The sequence below is a fragment of the Pseudopodoces humilis genome, chromosome 10 (genome assembly GCF_049639895.1).
Source record: "Pseudopodoces humilis isolate 2021_Gansu_Grassland_sample_001 chromosome 10, ASM4963989v1, whole genome shotgun sequence".
Taxonomy (NCBI): Eukaryota; Metazoa; Chordata; class Aves; order Passeriformes; family Paridae; genus Pseudopodoces; species Pseudopodoces humilis.
In genome coordinates, this window is record NC_142209.1 from 25335865 (window position 1) to 25354370 (window position 18506).

Genomic DNA, 18506 nt, shown 5'->3' on the forward strand with positions numbered 1-18506 from the left:
CATCCTTGTAGCTCAGAAGCAGGTTTAAGATCAATACCCTGTGCATGCTGATCCTAAATTCCATGGCAACGTTAATGTATCCCATTAGCAGAAAATACCCTTCACTCACTATTTTTCTCTCCTTGCACATGTACTCACGTGAAAGTGGGTAAAGAACCTTTCTCTTCTGAATCCAGATGATTTTCTATTCCATGTTTTTCAGAAAAGGTACTAAAAAATAATTTCATCTTTGATTATGTCTCTTTACAGCTTATTCATCAATGCTTTTAGTTATGGCAGATCAATTATTCTCTGTGCTCATCCATTTCTCTTTTGTTTAATTTAATTTTTCATCAGCTGAATCTTTTCCTTCTTTAACTGAAATGAGAGCTAAGGTTTCACACGCATCACTGTGTCCATAGCTCGGAACATTAATTGGATAAGAAACTGTGATGCAAATTGGTAAACGGGCATTCTATATCCCAATACTGTAAAGAAATGTGAATTTTGCACTGTTCTTGTGAAACCCAGAATTTAATTACATTACTCCACGTAGTGAAGTCGAACACACTGAAACTAGTGTCCCCTTACAACCTTTCAGAGGTTTCATCTCTTCACAGCTACATTTGTACTGCAAACTCCCTGCTTAGCAAATCAGACATTGCAGGCAATCCTCAAAATGAACAATAACACTGCAGTGTAGTCATTTGTCACAGGATTGCACATTCTAAATGTGACACTATTTAGCAAACAGTAAGAAATGTATACTGGAAATGAACCATATATTTTCTCCCTAATTCCTTTCGTAAGAGTGGTTAAACACATTAAGTTGTGTTAAGTTTCATATCCAAGGTCTTATTTCCAGCATTATAAACACTGCCAGAAAGTATTTAAACCTTCTTTGTGTGTATCATCATAAAGAAAAAAATCTGAATTGTAAGGAAAACTTCCAAACATACACATTTAAAGTGACAACTAGAATTCTCCAAATTTGTGCAATTAAAACAACATAGAATGGAATTTCTAAGATATGATATATATAAAAAATGATTAAGCATTAAAATAGCCAGAAGCCTTTTTGGGGCAACTATAGCATACATCGGTGGCTTTGCCACAAAATGAAGCCAAAGATGAACTTCTTTTAAACCCATGAGAAATCCAACACTTTTCCTTAGGTGCAGTACTGTGTATGTCAATAGAGGAAGCAGTTTAAGCATTTTCAAACAGAAAAAAATATCTTAAAAGTCCAGAAAGATATAAACAGTATAGTCTTCTTCTTTATCCTTGTTCTTTTTTTCACTCCTGGCTATGCAAATTAGAAAAAAGTAGAAAGCTGTGATAGCAGTGGAAGACTCACCAAAATACATTTCAAAACTAAGAAAAAATATTTAAATTGGTATAAAAAAATCAATAGTTATACTGACAGTTGAAGGCAGAGTGAATACGAAGTCATGTGGCTCTGAGGCCTGATCTTTTAAGCTGCTCCTAATTAAATGCAGCTTTGCTCTTACTGGATGTTAAGAGCTTTCCAGGTTACTGCCTGTATTAAAGGAAAATTAGATACTTATCTGTATGAATGTCGCAAAGTTGATTGAAAAAAGATAATGTGTGAAGACTGCATCAAAAAATAATATTGCTGATTCATTCTAATGTGCTTAGATGTCCCTGAACTCTGATGGTTCATCAGTACCTCATAGTATGGGTCATAATCCTTAGCAGATAAATGCTTAATCCGAGATAAATCGTAATAAATCCAAATGAGATTAGACTTTTACCAAAATATCCAATGAGCGGTGTAAAAACATCTTTGAGTGACTGTGATACATCAGTGGGAGTCACCAACTGAATTCTTTACAGAATAGCAGAGAAGGTGCAATAATACTTAAAAGCAAAGCAGAACTGTTCTGATCAGCACCACTCGGGGGCTGGTGTTGAGTGTTCTTCACCAGCCTGCCTTCTTAACAATATTCCTCTGATCTGTGAGGCTTCATGGTTTACATCAGTGTTCTGTCAAAGTCACCTACTTTCTGAAACAAATGTTTTATTTATCTCTTCCTTCCCACTCCTACTATTGTGAATCCGAGTAAAACCTGCAGGAGCCTTAAGGCTAAAACATTCAGAGGGATCCACTGGCATTTTCATCCCCTCTGTATTTGGTAGCTTATGATATCAGGTTACCTCGTTAAGTATTTACAGTAAAGGACATCTTTGCATAGCATTTTAAAAAATCAAAAAGCCACAGTTAGTAAAATTCATGGTGCTATGACTGAGTAAATGTGTTATGGTTAGAGATGGACAAAAATATAAGAAAAACTGTTTGCTGCTAAAATCTGAGATTGCTATGAAAATCTAGACTCTTTAAAGGCAGAAATTTTGCCTGCCTTCAGTTGTGACACAAATATAACCTCTTAACCTGTTAAATGTAAGCAAAAAGCTGTTGTCTTGAAGAAAAAGTATTTCAGCTACATTTTTAAGTTTTTTATTCTGTAATAACAAAACCTCCAAGAAATTATATTCTAAAAAATTGTGTTCTCTTATATCCAGCGATTTAGAGGAAAAATCGTTACAAGAAATCACTACTTAATAAATTGCAAACTGAATTAAATTACAGTTGTGAATGAAGCTGCCCATGGAAGTCTGAGTTCCATTAGCATTACTGAACATACTCGGAGTCGTGATCCTGGGACATTGACTTCCATGGGAGTTTTGACTGTGGGAAGAATTAAAGTTTGTATCTGATGTCCTCAAAGCCTTTGATGTGTTTATAGCTTTTATAGGTCAGTTGCAAAGATAAGCTTTGTAATGGCTTTCTACACTTACTCTGGAAAAGCACTTACACTCTCTTTCCATTGCTTAAAATACAGAACTATTTACTTCTGACAGTTGCTATTTGTCCTAAACACCGTGGTGTGTATCGATTCACAAGGCATCTCCTGAACGGGCAATTTCCTTGTCCTCCTGTGACAGCACAGAGAAGCCACCAGATGTTGTCACCGTCTGACTTCGGCTGCTGCTGCGGTTTCATCACCAGGTGATGCGAGCACAGCTCTGCCTTGGGTGTTACGATTTTAGCAGTGACCTGGGTGAGCGCTTCTCGTTTGCAGCTCCCGCCCCCTCCATTCAGCCCAGGTTTCCAAACTCCAGCAGATCCCATTGTTGGTGGCTCCGAGGAGACAAAGAAACGGGGCGGGCGGTGGGAGGAGAATGATGAGCAAGGTGCTCAGGTAGAGACAGCAACACAGGTGATCTCTAGCGCAGGTGTAGAATGAGCACTCACATCCTCTGAGCTGATACTTCACCTCACTTTCACTGCCTACAACACACGACTCATTTTTCTGAAGGAGAAACGTAAGTTCTTATTTTAGAAGGTGTTTTTGTTGGTGGTTTTGCCATGTAACTAAGAAATGAAGTAACAAGAAAATGAGCTATATCTTTTACTTTGTGTAGCTTTTAAATCATGCATTAGAAGTATTGAGTCATAAGAAACATTCACAATTACTTCCTATTTGAGCAGATCTACCTAGGATTCTCTTTTCCTAATAACTACATTGGTCTTTATGCTTCTCAAGGGTACATGACTTTTGACTATGACTATTTTTGGTTACATTTTTAAAGAGTTGATAGGAATATCCTCTGAATCAAAACTTGCATCATCAAGCCAATGCCATATAATGATCACTAGTTGTACAACAGTGTAGACCTTTCTCCATACCTGTCTAGAAATATTTGCACTGGAACCAGATCCAGTAGGAACTATAAAATCGTAGATGCATGTTTTTGGAGTATTAAGTAGTAATTTTTTTATTTTTTTTTTCCTGAGACCTAAAAAATCTAGGCAAGTAACTGAAATCCTGAATAGTGCAGCCTGGGTACACCACAAATAAAAAAGCTGTATAAGAGATGTCATTTTCTTGGGTATACAGAGCTCAAAGTGAAACACTTTTCTAAAAGCTGTTGACTAATGTGGTGATACCTTATCATTTAATGGATTGATGCCCTTTTCCTGACTGTTGTTTGCAGCTAGACTTCTCAGTTTTTAAGAATACAAATACCTCTTCAAAAGTTGTAGAGGCTGTAAGGCAGGAAGGGTTTTCCATCATTCTGTCACAATAAACACATGGAAAATATCCAGCACACCTAAAAGTACAGCAACACTACTTTGGATAGGAGAGAAGCATTCTGAGACCAGGACACTGTTTAGGGGAAGATGATTTAATATAAAAGTGCTGTGAAAAAGTCAAACTTGTTTACAGGAAAACAAATAATCTTACTTTAGCTTTGTCTAGATTTCTGACAATGACATTTCATATCTCCTCTGTTTAGAATAATTCATGTATTTTAGGGGTTGACTGCACAGAGTGTATCACAGATCCTTTCCCTATGTGATAGCATGTCTCTAAAACAAGAGGATTTGGACCAAACTAATAGACAGATGAAGCCAAACAAACAAATTGCTGCTATGCTAATTTCTGAAACAGATGGCTCTGATCCAGCATTTGCTGGGAAATGCAATTCCATGTCAATCTAACGCAGAATCATGTCTGTCTTTCTGTAATCCTGTATGTATAGCATATAGGGAGGAATCTGGCTCAGAATACTCCACCCACAGCTAAATTTATACACAAAGAACTGAAAATCAAAGTGCATAAACAAGTAAAGATTCTGCCGTTCTTACTGGAAGTGGAAACTGGACCCTGTTTTGAAGTTTCAGGTACACATCTTCAAAAGGCCCAAGATGTTCACTTTCCTCACTTTGTGGTAGAAATACTCTGGAAATCAATGCTAGTTGTATATATGGCTTACAGCACTGAAGTAAACCAGGAAAGCTAGAAGCTTCTAATTATTTTAGACTCCAGGCATTTTATTTAAATATCTGAGATTCTGTTACTTTTAACCAAGCTACCTGAAATATGTAAAAATGTAAATAATTTCACACCCAGGTTCCTGACCAGGCCACAGCTGAGGCTGTGGGTCTAATTCAGCTTCCTCAGACAGTCTGTCTTCACTGCTGGTGCATCTTCATCTAAATTTAGCCTAATGTTAAGAATGACCTACACAGCAAGAAAATAAACTGTTTGAAAAAATATAGGACAAAGCTTATGTCTGAGGAAAAGCTTCCCACAATGTTCTATTTGTGGCACACGATCATACATTTGTGTCACATCATCTTATCCTTTCCTTGAGCGGCGATTGAAAAAAAGAGGCTTTTTAACCTACTCAAAATTCTTCCCTCATACATCTTCACGGCGCAGGGTCACGGACCCAGTCAGAGACAGGGGGAAGCACCTGCGTGGCGGAGATCAGCACAAACCTCACCTTGCCCGCCACACTTCATTCGTTTCCATTCCCACACCGGGAGCCACCTGGGAGGGAGTGGAGTTGCGCGGACCCTCTTGGCTGCGCTACCCCGGCTCCGGCTCTTCCCTCCCGGCACCCCCGCGCCCCACACGTGTGCCCTCTCCGCGGCCAGGGCTTTCCCCCGCATCCCGCACAGCTGCCGCCGGTTCCGTGAGCCATAAGAGCCCTCCCCGCGCCGGCCGCCGCGGTCACTCGAGCGCTGCCGGCGGAACATGGCGGCGGCCCCGCTGCCTCACGTCGCTGCGTAGCGCCCCGCCCGCCTGCGAGGGAGACCCCGTAGACGCCATCGCCACGTGCGGCCGCGCGCCCCCCCGGTGTCTGGCCGCGGCGGCGGAAGATGCGCGGCCGGAGCGCGGTGAGCGGAGCCCCGCGGCCGGGAGCGGTGGGGACGGGGCGCTGGGGCCTTTCCGCCTTTTCCCGTCGGCGACCGCTCCCGGGGAGCGCAGGTTAAACCTCTCCTTTCACCCCGCTTCAGGCGCTGAGTCCGCCCCCGGGGCGTCGAGTGCCGCCGGGAGCGGGGCCGCGCTCGGGTCGGTTTGGGTGATGCCGCTTTCGTTTATTCCGCTTTTTTTAGAAAGGCTTTTTTTTTTTTTAATAACTAAAAAGTAATTTTGTGCTGTGTTTCCTAAACTAGAGGTTTTAGAAGGAACTTTTGTCCATCGGGGACTGGTGGGGTGCGGGACCAGGGGGATCCAGCTGGGTGGGGACCCGGCCGCTGGCTCCTCCCGGGGCCCGGGCCCTTCGAGGGGCTCCTCCCGGGGCTGGGGGTGGCTTCTCCCGGTCTGTGCCTGTTCCCCTTCCACGGCTTCGCCTTGTTTCTCTACCTGTGTTACTCTGTGACACGTATGCGAGTTCCAGGCTCAGTCCCCTTTACTGCGACGAGTACAATTAAGGTGTTTTTAATTAAAGGCATTACCCATGACTGTGTAGTTTTAATTGCCTAATAGCTACTCTGGAAGTTAGTGCTGGTTTTGTGCTGATAGCATTTTTTCCTGCAGCAGGCTGATGGTATATGAAGTATTCACAGATGTTAAAAGGTTGGCATGGATAGAGTTTAAACTTCTGATCATTTATTATGCCATACATTAAAAAAATTCCTAAAGCAAACTCTATCAATGAGCATTTGTGTTAAAGAATATAGATTTCCTTAAATAATTTCTTTGAGTTCTTGTTCAGTGCGGTGGCACGCCTTGAGTAAGACTCACTGGTTGTGGAGGCTGCTGGCAGTAAGGCTGCCTACTGTGATAAATCATCTCTTAAATTTCACCAAAGCAAGAGCAGGACAGCTCATATTGTATCACTTGCTCAATTTGTTTATTGGTTCTTAAGTAGGTCTCCCACTGGTGTCATTGGAAGGTTGTTTTATCCAGTGCCACCCTCACTGCTATTTTAAGACTTTTATTATCTCCTTGTATTAATAGAGGATCACTAAATATTATTTAACAGGTATATTGGAGATTTGGTTTTGTGCCAGCACTCGGCCTTTTCTTGTAAGAAGGGCCAGGGAGAGCAATTGAGAATTCTCATAAGAAAAACAAGGCAATAGTTCCCCCTGTTTTTTAATTCAGAATTTCTAGAACAGTATTGGAAACCTTAAACAAGAAAGTTCTAGTGGTTGAAAAGCAGAGCCTGCAACACACTCAAAGCAAAAATGAAATTGATAGTCTAATTTTACTATCCACACTGAGTGACATCTGAAATAGTAAGGAAGCCTAAATGATGGAAAGTAAATTAGATTTTTAAATTAGGTAATGTTTGAAGATGTTAGAGTATTACTACATTTATTTCCTTGTTAATATTCTGAAATGTTTTAGGAAAAAGTAAGGAAAGATAAATCATACCAAAATAATTTAAATGACACTTAAAAAAAAATCAATTACAGTGTGAAGCTTATTGCTATGCAGAGGAAGAAGCCTTTGCACAGAAATAAGCCTTTTACTTTATTCCACCTATTGAACAGAAAAATGTAGACTAGGGAGAAAGTGCTTGTCTTGCTTTGGCAGTGGAGAAGCCTGGAAATAGTCTGAGGAAATGGAGATTTCATTCAATTTCAGCAGTGCTGGTGAGTTACCTGGCACAGGCACGTGTATTTTTATCTGAATTTTAAAGGAGTTTTGAAACACAGGTAATTTTTTTAGCCATATGGAGGAATATGTTATTTTTGTCTCAATATGGAGGAAACACCTGGAATTTACAAGTTTAAAATTAATGACTTTCAAGGAAGATGTGTACTGTGTCACTAGTTAAGAGAAAACCGCTTTACACGTTTACTGGTTTTGTGAAAGGGGGAAAAGGTGACACCCTACAGCTGTAAGTCAGAAAGCTACAGGCAGGACAGCAATTGTCTGGAACTTTAAATGTGGAATGGGAAAGGTGCTGTTGTGGGCAGCCAATTCTTCCAGAATAGTTTAAAGGTTACCTTATTAGTGTGTAGTGATACATTAGAACAGAATTGTAGGAGACCATGGATGTCTCTTAAATTTAAAAGTGTATTTAAAAAAAAGTGGACTTCGGCTTCTCTGAAGGTGCAGAAATAACCTGGAAGCCCGTTACTAAGTTTGGTAATCACAAAGAGTTATCATGTATCCTAATGGAGTATTGGGTTTTGTGCCAACACTGTAGGGGTGAGGCAGAAGTTGTTAATTTGCAGTCACTTTGCTGTTTGCATGCTGGGCTGTGGGTGGGAATTCCTTTTTTACCCAGTTTTATTTTGCCTAGGTATACTTGGGGTTTTTACAGCTGGGAGTCAGCAACTTTTTATTAATTTTCTGGAAATAGATGTGTAGCAAATAAGTTCCTAAATAACTCCAGGTTGTGTCAGCGTTTTTCTTTGCTTGTTTCTATCAGCATTAACTTACTGTCCAAATCTTCCTAGTAACAGTTTTGAAGAATGGCAAAAGTAATGAGAATAGATGTATTTTCTTGAAAGGGTAGTATATAAGAGGAGAGAAGTAAAACCTTAATATTGCCAGTTAGATTCCTATTATCTGTAACTGCTTTCTGGCCCTAAGGGAAGTTGATACCTCTAACAATAAAATCTGTGTGAAACAGCATCATAATCTTATACTGGTCTAACTGCCTGGATAAAAGAAAAACATGTGGAGTGTGGCATTATTGATGTGGCAGTTTTATCAGGACCCATTTGTAGTAACTGTGGATTTGTTCAGGATTAATCAGGGGAGTGTATAATTATAATTCTGGCCCTGCAAGAATTATACTACTGTTCTAAGCCGAAAAGAGTGTGTCACAAAACACGTCTGCCATACAGAGTTAAATCTCTGTGGTGTTTTCTTCACTTTTGCTCAGTTTTTGAATATATTGATGGAAGAATCCTGCATTCAAACAACAGAGGACTTCCAACAAGGTGTAGGATTAAAGAGCAAGCTGAAAAATCATGACTAAACTCAGTAACAGTGACAAAATAATTGTGGTCACTTCTAATTAGTCTGTTTACTTCACAGTATCAATTCAGATTTTTCTAAGAAAGTATATATGCTGGTGTTTTTTTAATTAGCTCTCCTTGATTTTTCTTACATATCTTAATTAAAAGTTTGGTGCTAGTTGTTAATTATGATGTACTTGTTTAGCCTTTTGTTTAGTCTTTGTTCTGTTTATGAATGCTGCCTTCGAACAGCACTGCTCTTACTCAAACATCTTGCACGATAGTTTTCCTTGGGGGTTATGGAAATGATAATCAGCCTTATGCTTGCTCTGTTTCCAGGTGCCAGAAAGAGACTCTCTGGAAACGAGAGCTCAACAAACAGACATTTCATGTTCTACCGTCACCTAGTCCAGTTTGTCAAAGGTGGAATTTTAAAGTATGAGATTGGGCTATAACGATAAGCAATCTGCTCGGGGATTTTCATGTTTCTGCCTTGGTTGGACTTCAAAGTTCTGCTTTCAGTGACCTTCTTTTTGTTTTGTGTGAAAAGAGGGTTGTAGTGGAGAATCTAAAAGTGTGTTGTCCTTCTCGCAATCTTTTGTATTTTGTCAGGTTTTTTTCCTCTCCAAACTCTGCAGCAAGTGTAGCACGGAAGCACAGAAAACTCTTAACCTCTTGCAAAAAGAAATAACATGTCAAATATTCCAGTATATAACTGGATTCAGAAAGCAATTGACTTGTGAACCAGGCTTGGTGAACCATTTTATTCACAAAGTCTTTTCATTACTTATTCAGATAATTGATGCAATGTTTGAAGTCCCTGAAGTGCACAGAAGCATCTGCAATTTCATTGACATAGTAAACTATTTTAGAAAAGTACTTCAGTATCCTTACAATAGACAAAATATGCAGCCTTTGTTTCCATAAAGATTTAAAGTTAATGCATGGGAGATTGGATTTGGGATTTCCATAAATTAAGGGGAGTTCTCACCTTTCAACAGTTGGGTTTTTAGTACTGAAAAACAAGTGTCATTTCTCTGTGGGTTTTGTATGACTTCAGTAAAAATAAGCATTCTGGTGCTTCCCCCGATTATAAAAACTACTACTAATAAATGGTGGTATTTGTAAAAGTGCTGACACTTCTGCAGTCTAAGAACACATTGAACAGATGACTCCTGTTGCCCTCCACTTCAGTGTGTTTACTGGTGCTTCATGCAGCCTAGGTCATATTCTTGTTTTCATGTTTCTGAGTGCTCCTGTAGCCTCTTCTCTCTGAATGCAGTCAGCTGCTCCCTGATTTGGTTTACGTGCTCTTAGTGTCTCCCTCGGGTTCTCTCCATTCACCCATCTTTCACAACAGGCTCTGCAAGCTTTGTTAATCAGCTCATCCATTTGCATTAGAAGGTGGTTTTTTTCCCAGCATAAGAAAAATTGTTTTCACCCCTCACTGCTTGCTGTCATTCCTTAGTTTGGAGCTTCCTATTTTATTATCAAATTTACCACTTGCTGTACTTAGAGCTACTTTTCTGTGGGTTGTATTTTTTGTTGGTTTTTTTTTTGTGCATGTGTGTCCATCTATGTCATCTGGCCCCTTGCCTGCCTTTATAAGAAAAAAAGCTTACTTTTTCTTCTTGATTGATTTCTTCCACTTGGTTCCTTTCATTTTCTTCACTGACTAGTAGTTTTATCACTTCTGGGATTTCATGCACTATTTCCAACACAGTTGACTTTATTTGAACCATTGTCCTCCATATTTTCGTGCAATGTATAGCTAAAGAGTCTTTGTGTAGCTGAAGTCATTGCATCTTGATGTTGTTAGTTTGTTTTCCCTTGGTTTTTTAGGCCTTTTTCAGTTAGGTACCGTCACTTGCTGTAAAATACCTACATGGCAATGTTTTCTTATGTCCAGTATATAAACAGTGGATTTCCTGAGCTTCCCAACAATCATATCTACTATATATATATATATCCTTTTGTATTTACTTTTTTCTTATAAATGCATAATTCTAAATGTCTTTTAATGAGTTTTAATTTCTCAATTCATGAATTTTTGACATCCTTGCCAATTTCTTTAGTTGCAGTAGACCATGTAAAGTCACCTTTTGCCAAACTGTCGCTCATTGCTTATGCAGAACCGCAAATTGTCAAAGGTATATAAAAATGGATATTGTTTAAAATAAGTAACTTCTATTGGAGGAGCTTTGTATGCCAAAAGAGAAGCTTTCCTATTAAGCTGATGTGATACAAAGCTGGTCTGATACAGACTCCTGTATCCAGGTCTGTTGCTTGCCAACAGTTTTAATTGTTGTTCCTCATTCAATTATTTCTGGTTTTGAATAGCTTCTGCTTCATTATGCTCCTAGTTTTTCAAGAGAAGTCCTTTCTCTACCCTGCTTGTCTCTTGTTCATGTATTTCCTGCTTAACAGATTTCTAACTGCCTGGCAAGTCTTCAGTAGATAGCAGAAAGGTGGAATTTTCAAAGATGCTAAACTACTGCAGGTTTTACAAAATCAAATGTCCAAAAAGGGTCTTAATTTGATCTCATCCTTTAGGGAATTGCACAGCAGCAAAACTGGATGCTGAAGCGTTAGAAAAGCATTATTTCCATGGGACAAAGATCCTGCTAGCAGCCTTAATGTGTGGGAGATTATTTCTGCCACGCCATGATAAGAGATAAAGCACTTTGTATGCACTTACTAACATCTCATAATCCAGACAGTTTACTTTTGGTTGAATTGAGATGCCTGTTGGTGTTCACAATACCAAGCTTTCTGTTAATGTACTCACTGCTGAATTCCACTGCTCTGAAGAAAACATCAACTTTTAATTATGTCTTGGAAGAGTCGTTCCCATTCCTCTCACTTGGGGCTCCACGCTGTGGTTTGTACTGGGCTCACTGGAGCTCTTCTCGGGCTCTCTCAGCAGCAGAGCACGCGATAGCACAGGGTTTGCTCTCTGCAGCTCTCCTTGGATGTGGCACCAGTCACAGGAAGTTAATAAGCACAATAGATGAAAGCAGGGAAGGAATCAAAGATGAAAAGAGATTGGTAGAGAAGGAAAAAATGGCATTTCTGGAAGTAAGCAGGACATTAAGCAGATTTTGTCTGAATTGTTTTGTTTATTTCTCTTCTGAGGAGGAAGTGTGATATTTGTTGGGCAGTAAAGCAGATTCTGGAAGAATTTGCCTAGAAAGGGGAGGACTAAATCTCAGCATGCTTAAAGATGGCTGCTGCATGGTTCACTCAGGGCTGGGATGTATCCTTACTGTTCTGTACTGCCTCTGATCTGCATCAATTTTTCTGTGTAGGTTGCCCCTGTAGGAGTCAGCTCAAGGATCTCAGACTTTGTGCAGGTAGGAAGAACCTCCAGGAATGTCCACCAGGCAGCTTATCTTAGCAGATGTGTGATAGAGAGGAAGGAGTGAGAAGCAACAAATACTATATATTTGGAAAGCAATTCCATGTCATGCTGGGCACTTTTTAGTCCATCAGATAATTTACACTGACTGAACAGTGTCAGGAGGTTTTACTGTTTTGCATGATCAGTGAAGCCTCTCTTTCCCAATAAGTCACAGTCCTGTGATATCTAAACTGGACTTATCCTGTCATAATAGGACAGCCAAATTTCCCACTTCACCAGTGGGACCTTAGGAGGAAGAGCAGTTGCCACTTTCCATTTACCACAGCTGGCAGAGTGACTGGAGAGGTGAGAAACTTACTCTCCAGCCCAGCTATCTTCCTCTGGCAGCAGTGAAGACAAAACTGATGCCAGACTTCTCTCCTCTGGTCCTCTGCTGGTATGTGGGGGAAGATACTAAGGTCAGCCCCAGGCTCCGTGTGCTGTGACAGCGTAGGTTGTTCCCTTTACACAGATGGTCTGGCTAATGAGAGTACATTGCTGAACAGTTCTGAATCAGGGTTATTAACACCCAGAACTAACTACACTTCATGGAACCACGGAGCTAAATAACCTGTAGTTCTGGGATGCTCTGTGTGGTACAGATACTCACTTTTTGTGTGCCTGTCCATGCATCTTGGTCATCTTACCCTGCAAACGTCTGACTGACAAAAATCCCAACCTGAGATACAGTATTGGAGGTTAGAGCTGGATCTATGCAGCCTGTTCTGTTTTTCCATCCACTTTCTCAATGGTAAAATGGTCTATTTAGAAATTGAAAAGCCAGAGTTTTGCCCTCTGTGCCCCAGCCCTGAGCTTAAATGGAGCACCTGGACTGGGGTGGTGGTGGAGGCTGCAGGTGGGACCCATCAGGGCACTTAACCCTGGGAGTACATGGCAGTGCCATGCTCCCAGCTCTTCTTCCTTGCCTGACTCCCTGAATCTCATGCTGCTCTCTGCAAGTCACTCTACTGGAAACCTGTCTGAAATCTTGCCAGGTTATGTTGCTTTTTGTAGTGTTGAACAACACATGTGGGATCTTCTTGTGGTATGGGAATGTCATTGGCTGATGTGGTTTTTTTCCCTCTGTCCTGTTAACCTGTCAGCTCTGATGCTCAGCAGTTGCCCTTTCCCAGAATGGTGAGACTGAGTTTGTGGGCAGGGTAGGAAAATGCTGAGGAGCAAATTCGGTACACTGGAGCATCTGGCTTGTTCATCTTGATCTGAATCTTACAAGCAGTCTCTTATGTAGAAATTGTGAGGGTTTTTTTTCTGGGTTCTTAAATAGATGAATCAAGTAAAGCCTCCATTAAGCTTGATTGCAGTGTTTTTAAAATTATTTCTATCTGGGTCTTGTGGAAGCATTTGGAGCAAGATTTTACTGTATACACTTACATGTTGTTTTTTTCCCCAACATTCATTTTTAGTATCTGGTCTTATTTTGGTTTGCATAGTTGATGTGACTGTATCTGTGAGATGGTTTTTTCCTTCATTCATTACTTAAAAGCTTATGAAATGTGCAATAGCATCTAGTTTTGACAGATTCTTTTAATAAATTACTGTTATGATCCTAATGATACAGAAGGAGAGGTTGGCTCTGCTTTCCACATGGAACAGCAAGTGATGAAATTCGGAGTTCATTACTGAAGTAAATTCTGTATCTGTCAGCAGCATGTGCAGAGCTGCAGTCCTTATCATGGAAGTGTTCATACCTGGTGCTGTGGGCACAGGCCCTGTGTATGGGAGGTTCTCTGATGGTGATGATTGGAGCTTTCAATGTTCTAAGGCCTGACTGATGCCAGTGGAAAGAGAAAAAACCTTTGTGCGTGTCAAGTCATACAGGTCGCTGAGGAATGTTCTGTGCCAGTAGGAGTTTCCTAAGCATCAAAGTCTTTGCGCCCATGTGGCAGCTGAGAAGTGACAACAGCAGGAATGGATAAAGCCATGTCATGATCCTCCAGCCTGGGATAGTCTCCCAACCAGCTGAAGAGAGTAGCTTCCTGAACAGATGATAGCTCCTAAATAATTGGCCTCATTTTCTGTGTTGACAGTCTTCCAGTTAACAGTGAGGTCAGTGGGAGTAATTGGTTAATAGCTTCATTGTGCCTTAAATTTAAATAGCACCATTAACCTCAAAGGTCACGAGCTGAAATTTCCACTACCAAACCACAGAATTTTATGGTATGCACCTATACTGCCCTGTTACTTTGGCAGAAAGCACAAAATTATGGAAGTAGTCTGGAGAAAGACACAGCACAGATATGCTGGAGGGATTTTGCCATTTGTTCCCAGCAGTTGAAATTCTTTGTCAAATGTTCCACAGCATCACTGATATCTGGCTTTCCCTTACCCACAGAAGCAGGACCCTCTATCACAGCAGAATAAAATCTTTTAAAAGATTTTTAAACCTTTTAAAAAAGTAAATATATTTTTTGCACACTAGGTCTGTGTTGGTTATCTGTGCTTGCTTGGAACATTTTTTTAAGTTTTCAGGAACATTTTTAGACATTGGGGCTATGGAAAATATTAAAAATAGAGGGCTGTTTTTGTTTATAATGTGAGTTTAAAGTTCCTTGCTTGTACCACGTCAGAAGAACAATTAAGTTTTATCTGAGCAGAGCAGGGTGTCCCTAGGTGCAGGTTACAATGCATCCAGTGATACTATTAAAAGAAAGATCGTTTGTTGTTGCATTGGGGAATCCTTATAAAACATCAGGAAAACAGCCTGGAAGAATATAAATGTGTTCAGGCAATGGAGTGAAATATTCTTAAACTGCAGGGTGATGGCCTGTAGCTGGATAGGTTTTCAGAGCAGCTGTTTTGATGTGATTGTTGCTTTTCCCAACAGTCATAAATTGGATGTACTAGAACCCTTCTTTTATTCTTAAGGCTTTGCTGTTCGGAGGTCCAGAATCAAAGCTTCTGATATGAAAGTGAGATTATCTAGCTTAGAGTTCATGAAATAAACTTTGCTGTTTTGTTTTTCCTTTTGATAAGTTGTTTACATGCCTCCAAGGATGTTAGGCTTATTCCATGTACAGACTAATGTAGTCTTGAAGGATTTGCTTTGTGTAGCTGTTACGGGTGCGTTGAGTGTTGGCCGTGCGTCTGTGGTCTGGGTCTGTGCTAAACTTGTCTTGCTTGAATCACTACTTACTGAAGTACTTATTTGTACTTAGGAACAGCTATGCTGAGTTATACTGAGGATTGCACTGTGTGTTAAGAGACCCCAGTGTGACCACAGTTCATTTAGGTGAGGGTCAGCTGAAGACCATCTGCCTTGGTCACGGTAAACCCATGATGGCATTGGCCTGACCAAAGGTTGACTTTCTGCTGCAGCAAGGCTCCCCTGGTGAATGCTAGAGACCTCCTTAGTGTGCAGCCAGTGAAGAAGAGCATGATTTATCTTCCTCTCAGACGTCTATAGAGCAGAACAGGTGACCTGTGCCTTGGAAGTGCCCATTTCCTAGAACTTCCTGTACAAAAGGCTGGAGAGAATCACTGCCCAGCCGATGGGTAACTTCAGGTGAAGTAAATTCATCCACACTGGCCTCTAGGACTAGTAAAGCCTATCTTCTCACACACAGCTTTTTTCCACAGGCTGGGAAAAACACAAGCAGCCTGGCTACTGCCTCATCTTTCATCTGCCTGTTCAATGAAAAAACAAATCAGCTGTGGCTGTGGAAGAGGCAGTTCAGCACACAAGTGAACTCACTGTTGGGTGCCAACCTGCCAGCTTCTCCCTTGAAGCCCAAGCACCAAATAGCTATTGCTAGATAATTGTAACCCAAAGTTATTTATTAGGAAATTTAGCCTGAAGAACAACTTCTATATCTACTAGCATTTTTTTTATTTTTTTTAACTGCAATATTAAAAGTACCCATTGTTCATCTGCCCTACTTTAAAGGAAGCTAAAAATCATCTGCTAAGGTATGTCACACCTTGGAAAGAGAAGTTTAAAGAAAACCATAAGTCTGCATGAAAATCTGAAACTGGATAGGAAAACTGGAGTCATCCTGTTCCCAAGAGAGGAACTCCAGGAACTCTAGAGGGCAAGAAGAGGAGCTGCAGATTTATTTTTTTCAGTTGTCTTTAGCCTCTCCCTGCTTTTGTGTCAGTATGGAAAGTTCAGTGTTGGCATTGCTCTTCTCAAATACTGCATCAGTTCTGTTTTTTATACCCCTTACCCTCTTTTACCTCGCCTTCCTTGTTATAAAATAGTTATTTCTGTAATCTAAATTATACACTAAAGAATTGCATGAGCCATATTCCTGAGGGAGCTGTTCATCCCTGAAATTTGGGTACCTAATTTAGGCAGCTTATCTAACCTTTATTTTTTAAGGGGTAAAATAAAACAGACACACACAGGAAGCTTCTTGAAATTCCTGGCACTTGTACATACAGGTATAAGCTTTGGAGCATGAGGTAAGCTTGGTTTCTGTAGTAAAGCCATTTTAACCTTTTTCTCCATTCCAGCATCCTTGGTTTGGGGATAGGTTGGATGAAAGGGTTTACCTGGAAATTACTAAGGAATAGGTTTTAATGCATGAAATTGTAATACTTATTTACCTTCTGCCCGCTGCTACTAAAATACTCTATGTAAGTGCCAGCTGCTCTAACAAGAAGTAATTTGGACAATTAATAGCTCTTGAGACTTTTTATTGTCTTTATTCTCTATTGTATCTTCCCTGGTTCTGCATCCTCCCTGTGTAATTGCAAGTTGCAGGAGACATAACCCTTCTGCATGCTGCTCACAGGTCTCCTTTGATTCCTCCTGTACCTCTGTTCTGATCCAGCCACCTTGCACTCTTCCCCAGATCTCTTTCTGATCACTGTGTCAAAGCTTGGAAACATCAGCACATTAATCTCCTTTCAGGTTTTTATCTTTGTTCTTGTTATTGATATTATTTGGCCTGAGTGCAAGGTGTATAGCGCACTGTATTACAGATGGGCTTAAAGCAAATCCATCAACTGTTCTAAAATTAGGCAATGCTGGTTGAAAAACTCTGTTCACATTTTTTATGAAGGTTTTTGTGCTTATACATAGGCACATTAAAAATGGCTGAACTCATGTAAATCTCCCTGGTAAGTCTGGAGTTCTTCAGTGCCTAGGTCCTTTCATTATTTACAAGTAAATACGTTTTAAAAATGCAGTCATAAATCTTTGAAAACATCTTCATTTGTGCTCAGTTGAAACTTTGCTAACTCTATTATACAAAATTGACAGCAATGTAGAAATGTTTTAACTCTCCCTGTAGGTAGGATTGAGTCCTGCTTGTAGTGATAGGAAAGCAGGCTGTAGGATTTAGGATGTCTGTCGCGTACAACTTTTAGTATCTGAATTTAAAAGGAGGAAAACAAAATAGGGGACTGAAGGCATTAAAATCTATATTCTGGAGCCAAAAGTAAAATAACTGGAAAGGGGAGAAAGAATTACTGGTACATTACTGCTGTGTTAACATGTTTACCTGCAGTGTATGCTACCTTTTGTAGTGCTGACAGTGGGTTCTGTAAAATGGATTGAAAATTGGCCAGGCAGGACATGCTGGATCCGAGTGGACGCTCTGTTGCAGAGCAGCAGTTCAGAGCTGGGAGAGGAGTGTGGAGCCAAGGATGCTGCTGGCCTTCAGACTTGCTAAGGTGCTGAATCATCTTCTCCAAACCCTTCTTGCACTGTAGCAGAGCTGCTGGCCCCCTTCCCTGGCTGGTCTGTGCCCTGACAGTCACAGGAATCCTTTGCTGAGGTTATTCCCTGGCACACGTGCACGCCTAAATTTGTGTGGCTGCCCAGCTTCTGGTTGTGGAATTGAGGATGTGGTTCCTATCACTACTAAGGCTTCTCTCGTCATCAGAGCTATTTACATCTATTCATTTTGTTACCTCTGTGCTCTGCTGTGCCCTGGAGAGTTTTGTTCCAGTCTCCCAGCGTTCAAACATGAGTATCCACAGTGGGGTTTGCAAATACACACATCTTTTGAAAATTGGCATGTGATACTTAGAGCAGCTATGCAGCATCCAAATTACACATCTCATAAGGCATGAAAAAGAAAGTGGGCAAGCAACATTAAATAGCATATTTGTGCAAAAGCATCTGAAGTGTGATTTCTGTGGGAACTGTGACTACTTGCCTAAGCTTTGTGCATCTAAATTCCTCATTTAGGGTTGTAAGTATTTAAGAAGGCTTTCTGTCTTGTTTTGCATCTAGTGTCTAGCTCTTTAAGGAGCTAGAGCTCTCACAATTCTTGATCTTTCTTCTGGGTTTTTTTTTTCTTATCTCTTTTCTGGGTTTAGATCCAAAAAGTGATAGTTTTTCCAGGTAGCTGTGTGTTATACTTCATCTCCTCGGCATCAGGAGGAATTTCATTGCACCACACAGAACATTGCATCGGC

The 18506-nt window shown here is 40.5% G+C and overlaps 1 protein-coding gene across 1 annotated transcript in view; it reads left to right on the forward strand.

Moving 5' to 3' along the window:
• The first annotated feature begins 5547 nt into the window (after positions 1–5547).
• The window catches only part of ELAVL4 (ELAV like RNA binding protein 4), an 80176-nt gene continuing 67217 nt past the window's right edge, over positions 5548–18506 (forward strand). The window contains exon 1 of the mRNA XM_088060437.1: positions 5548–5692. Within this exon, the coding sequence (XP_087916563.1) occupies positions 5675–5692 (18 nt within the window). The 5' untranslated portion in view covers positions 5548–5674. The remainder of the gene's footprint in view (positions 5693–18506) is intronic.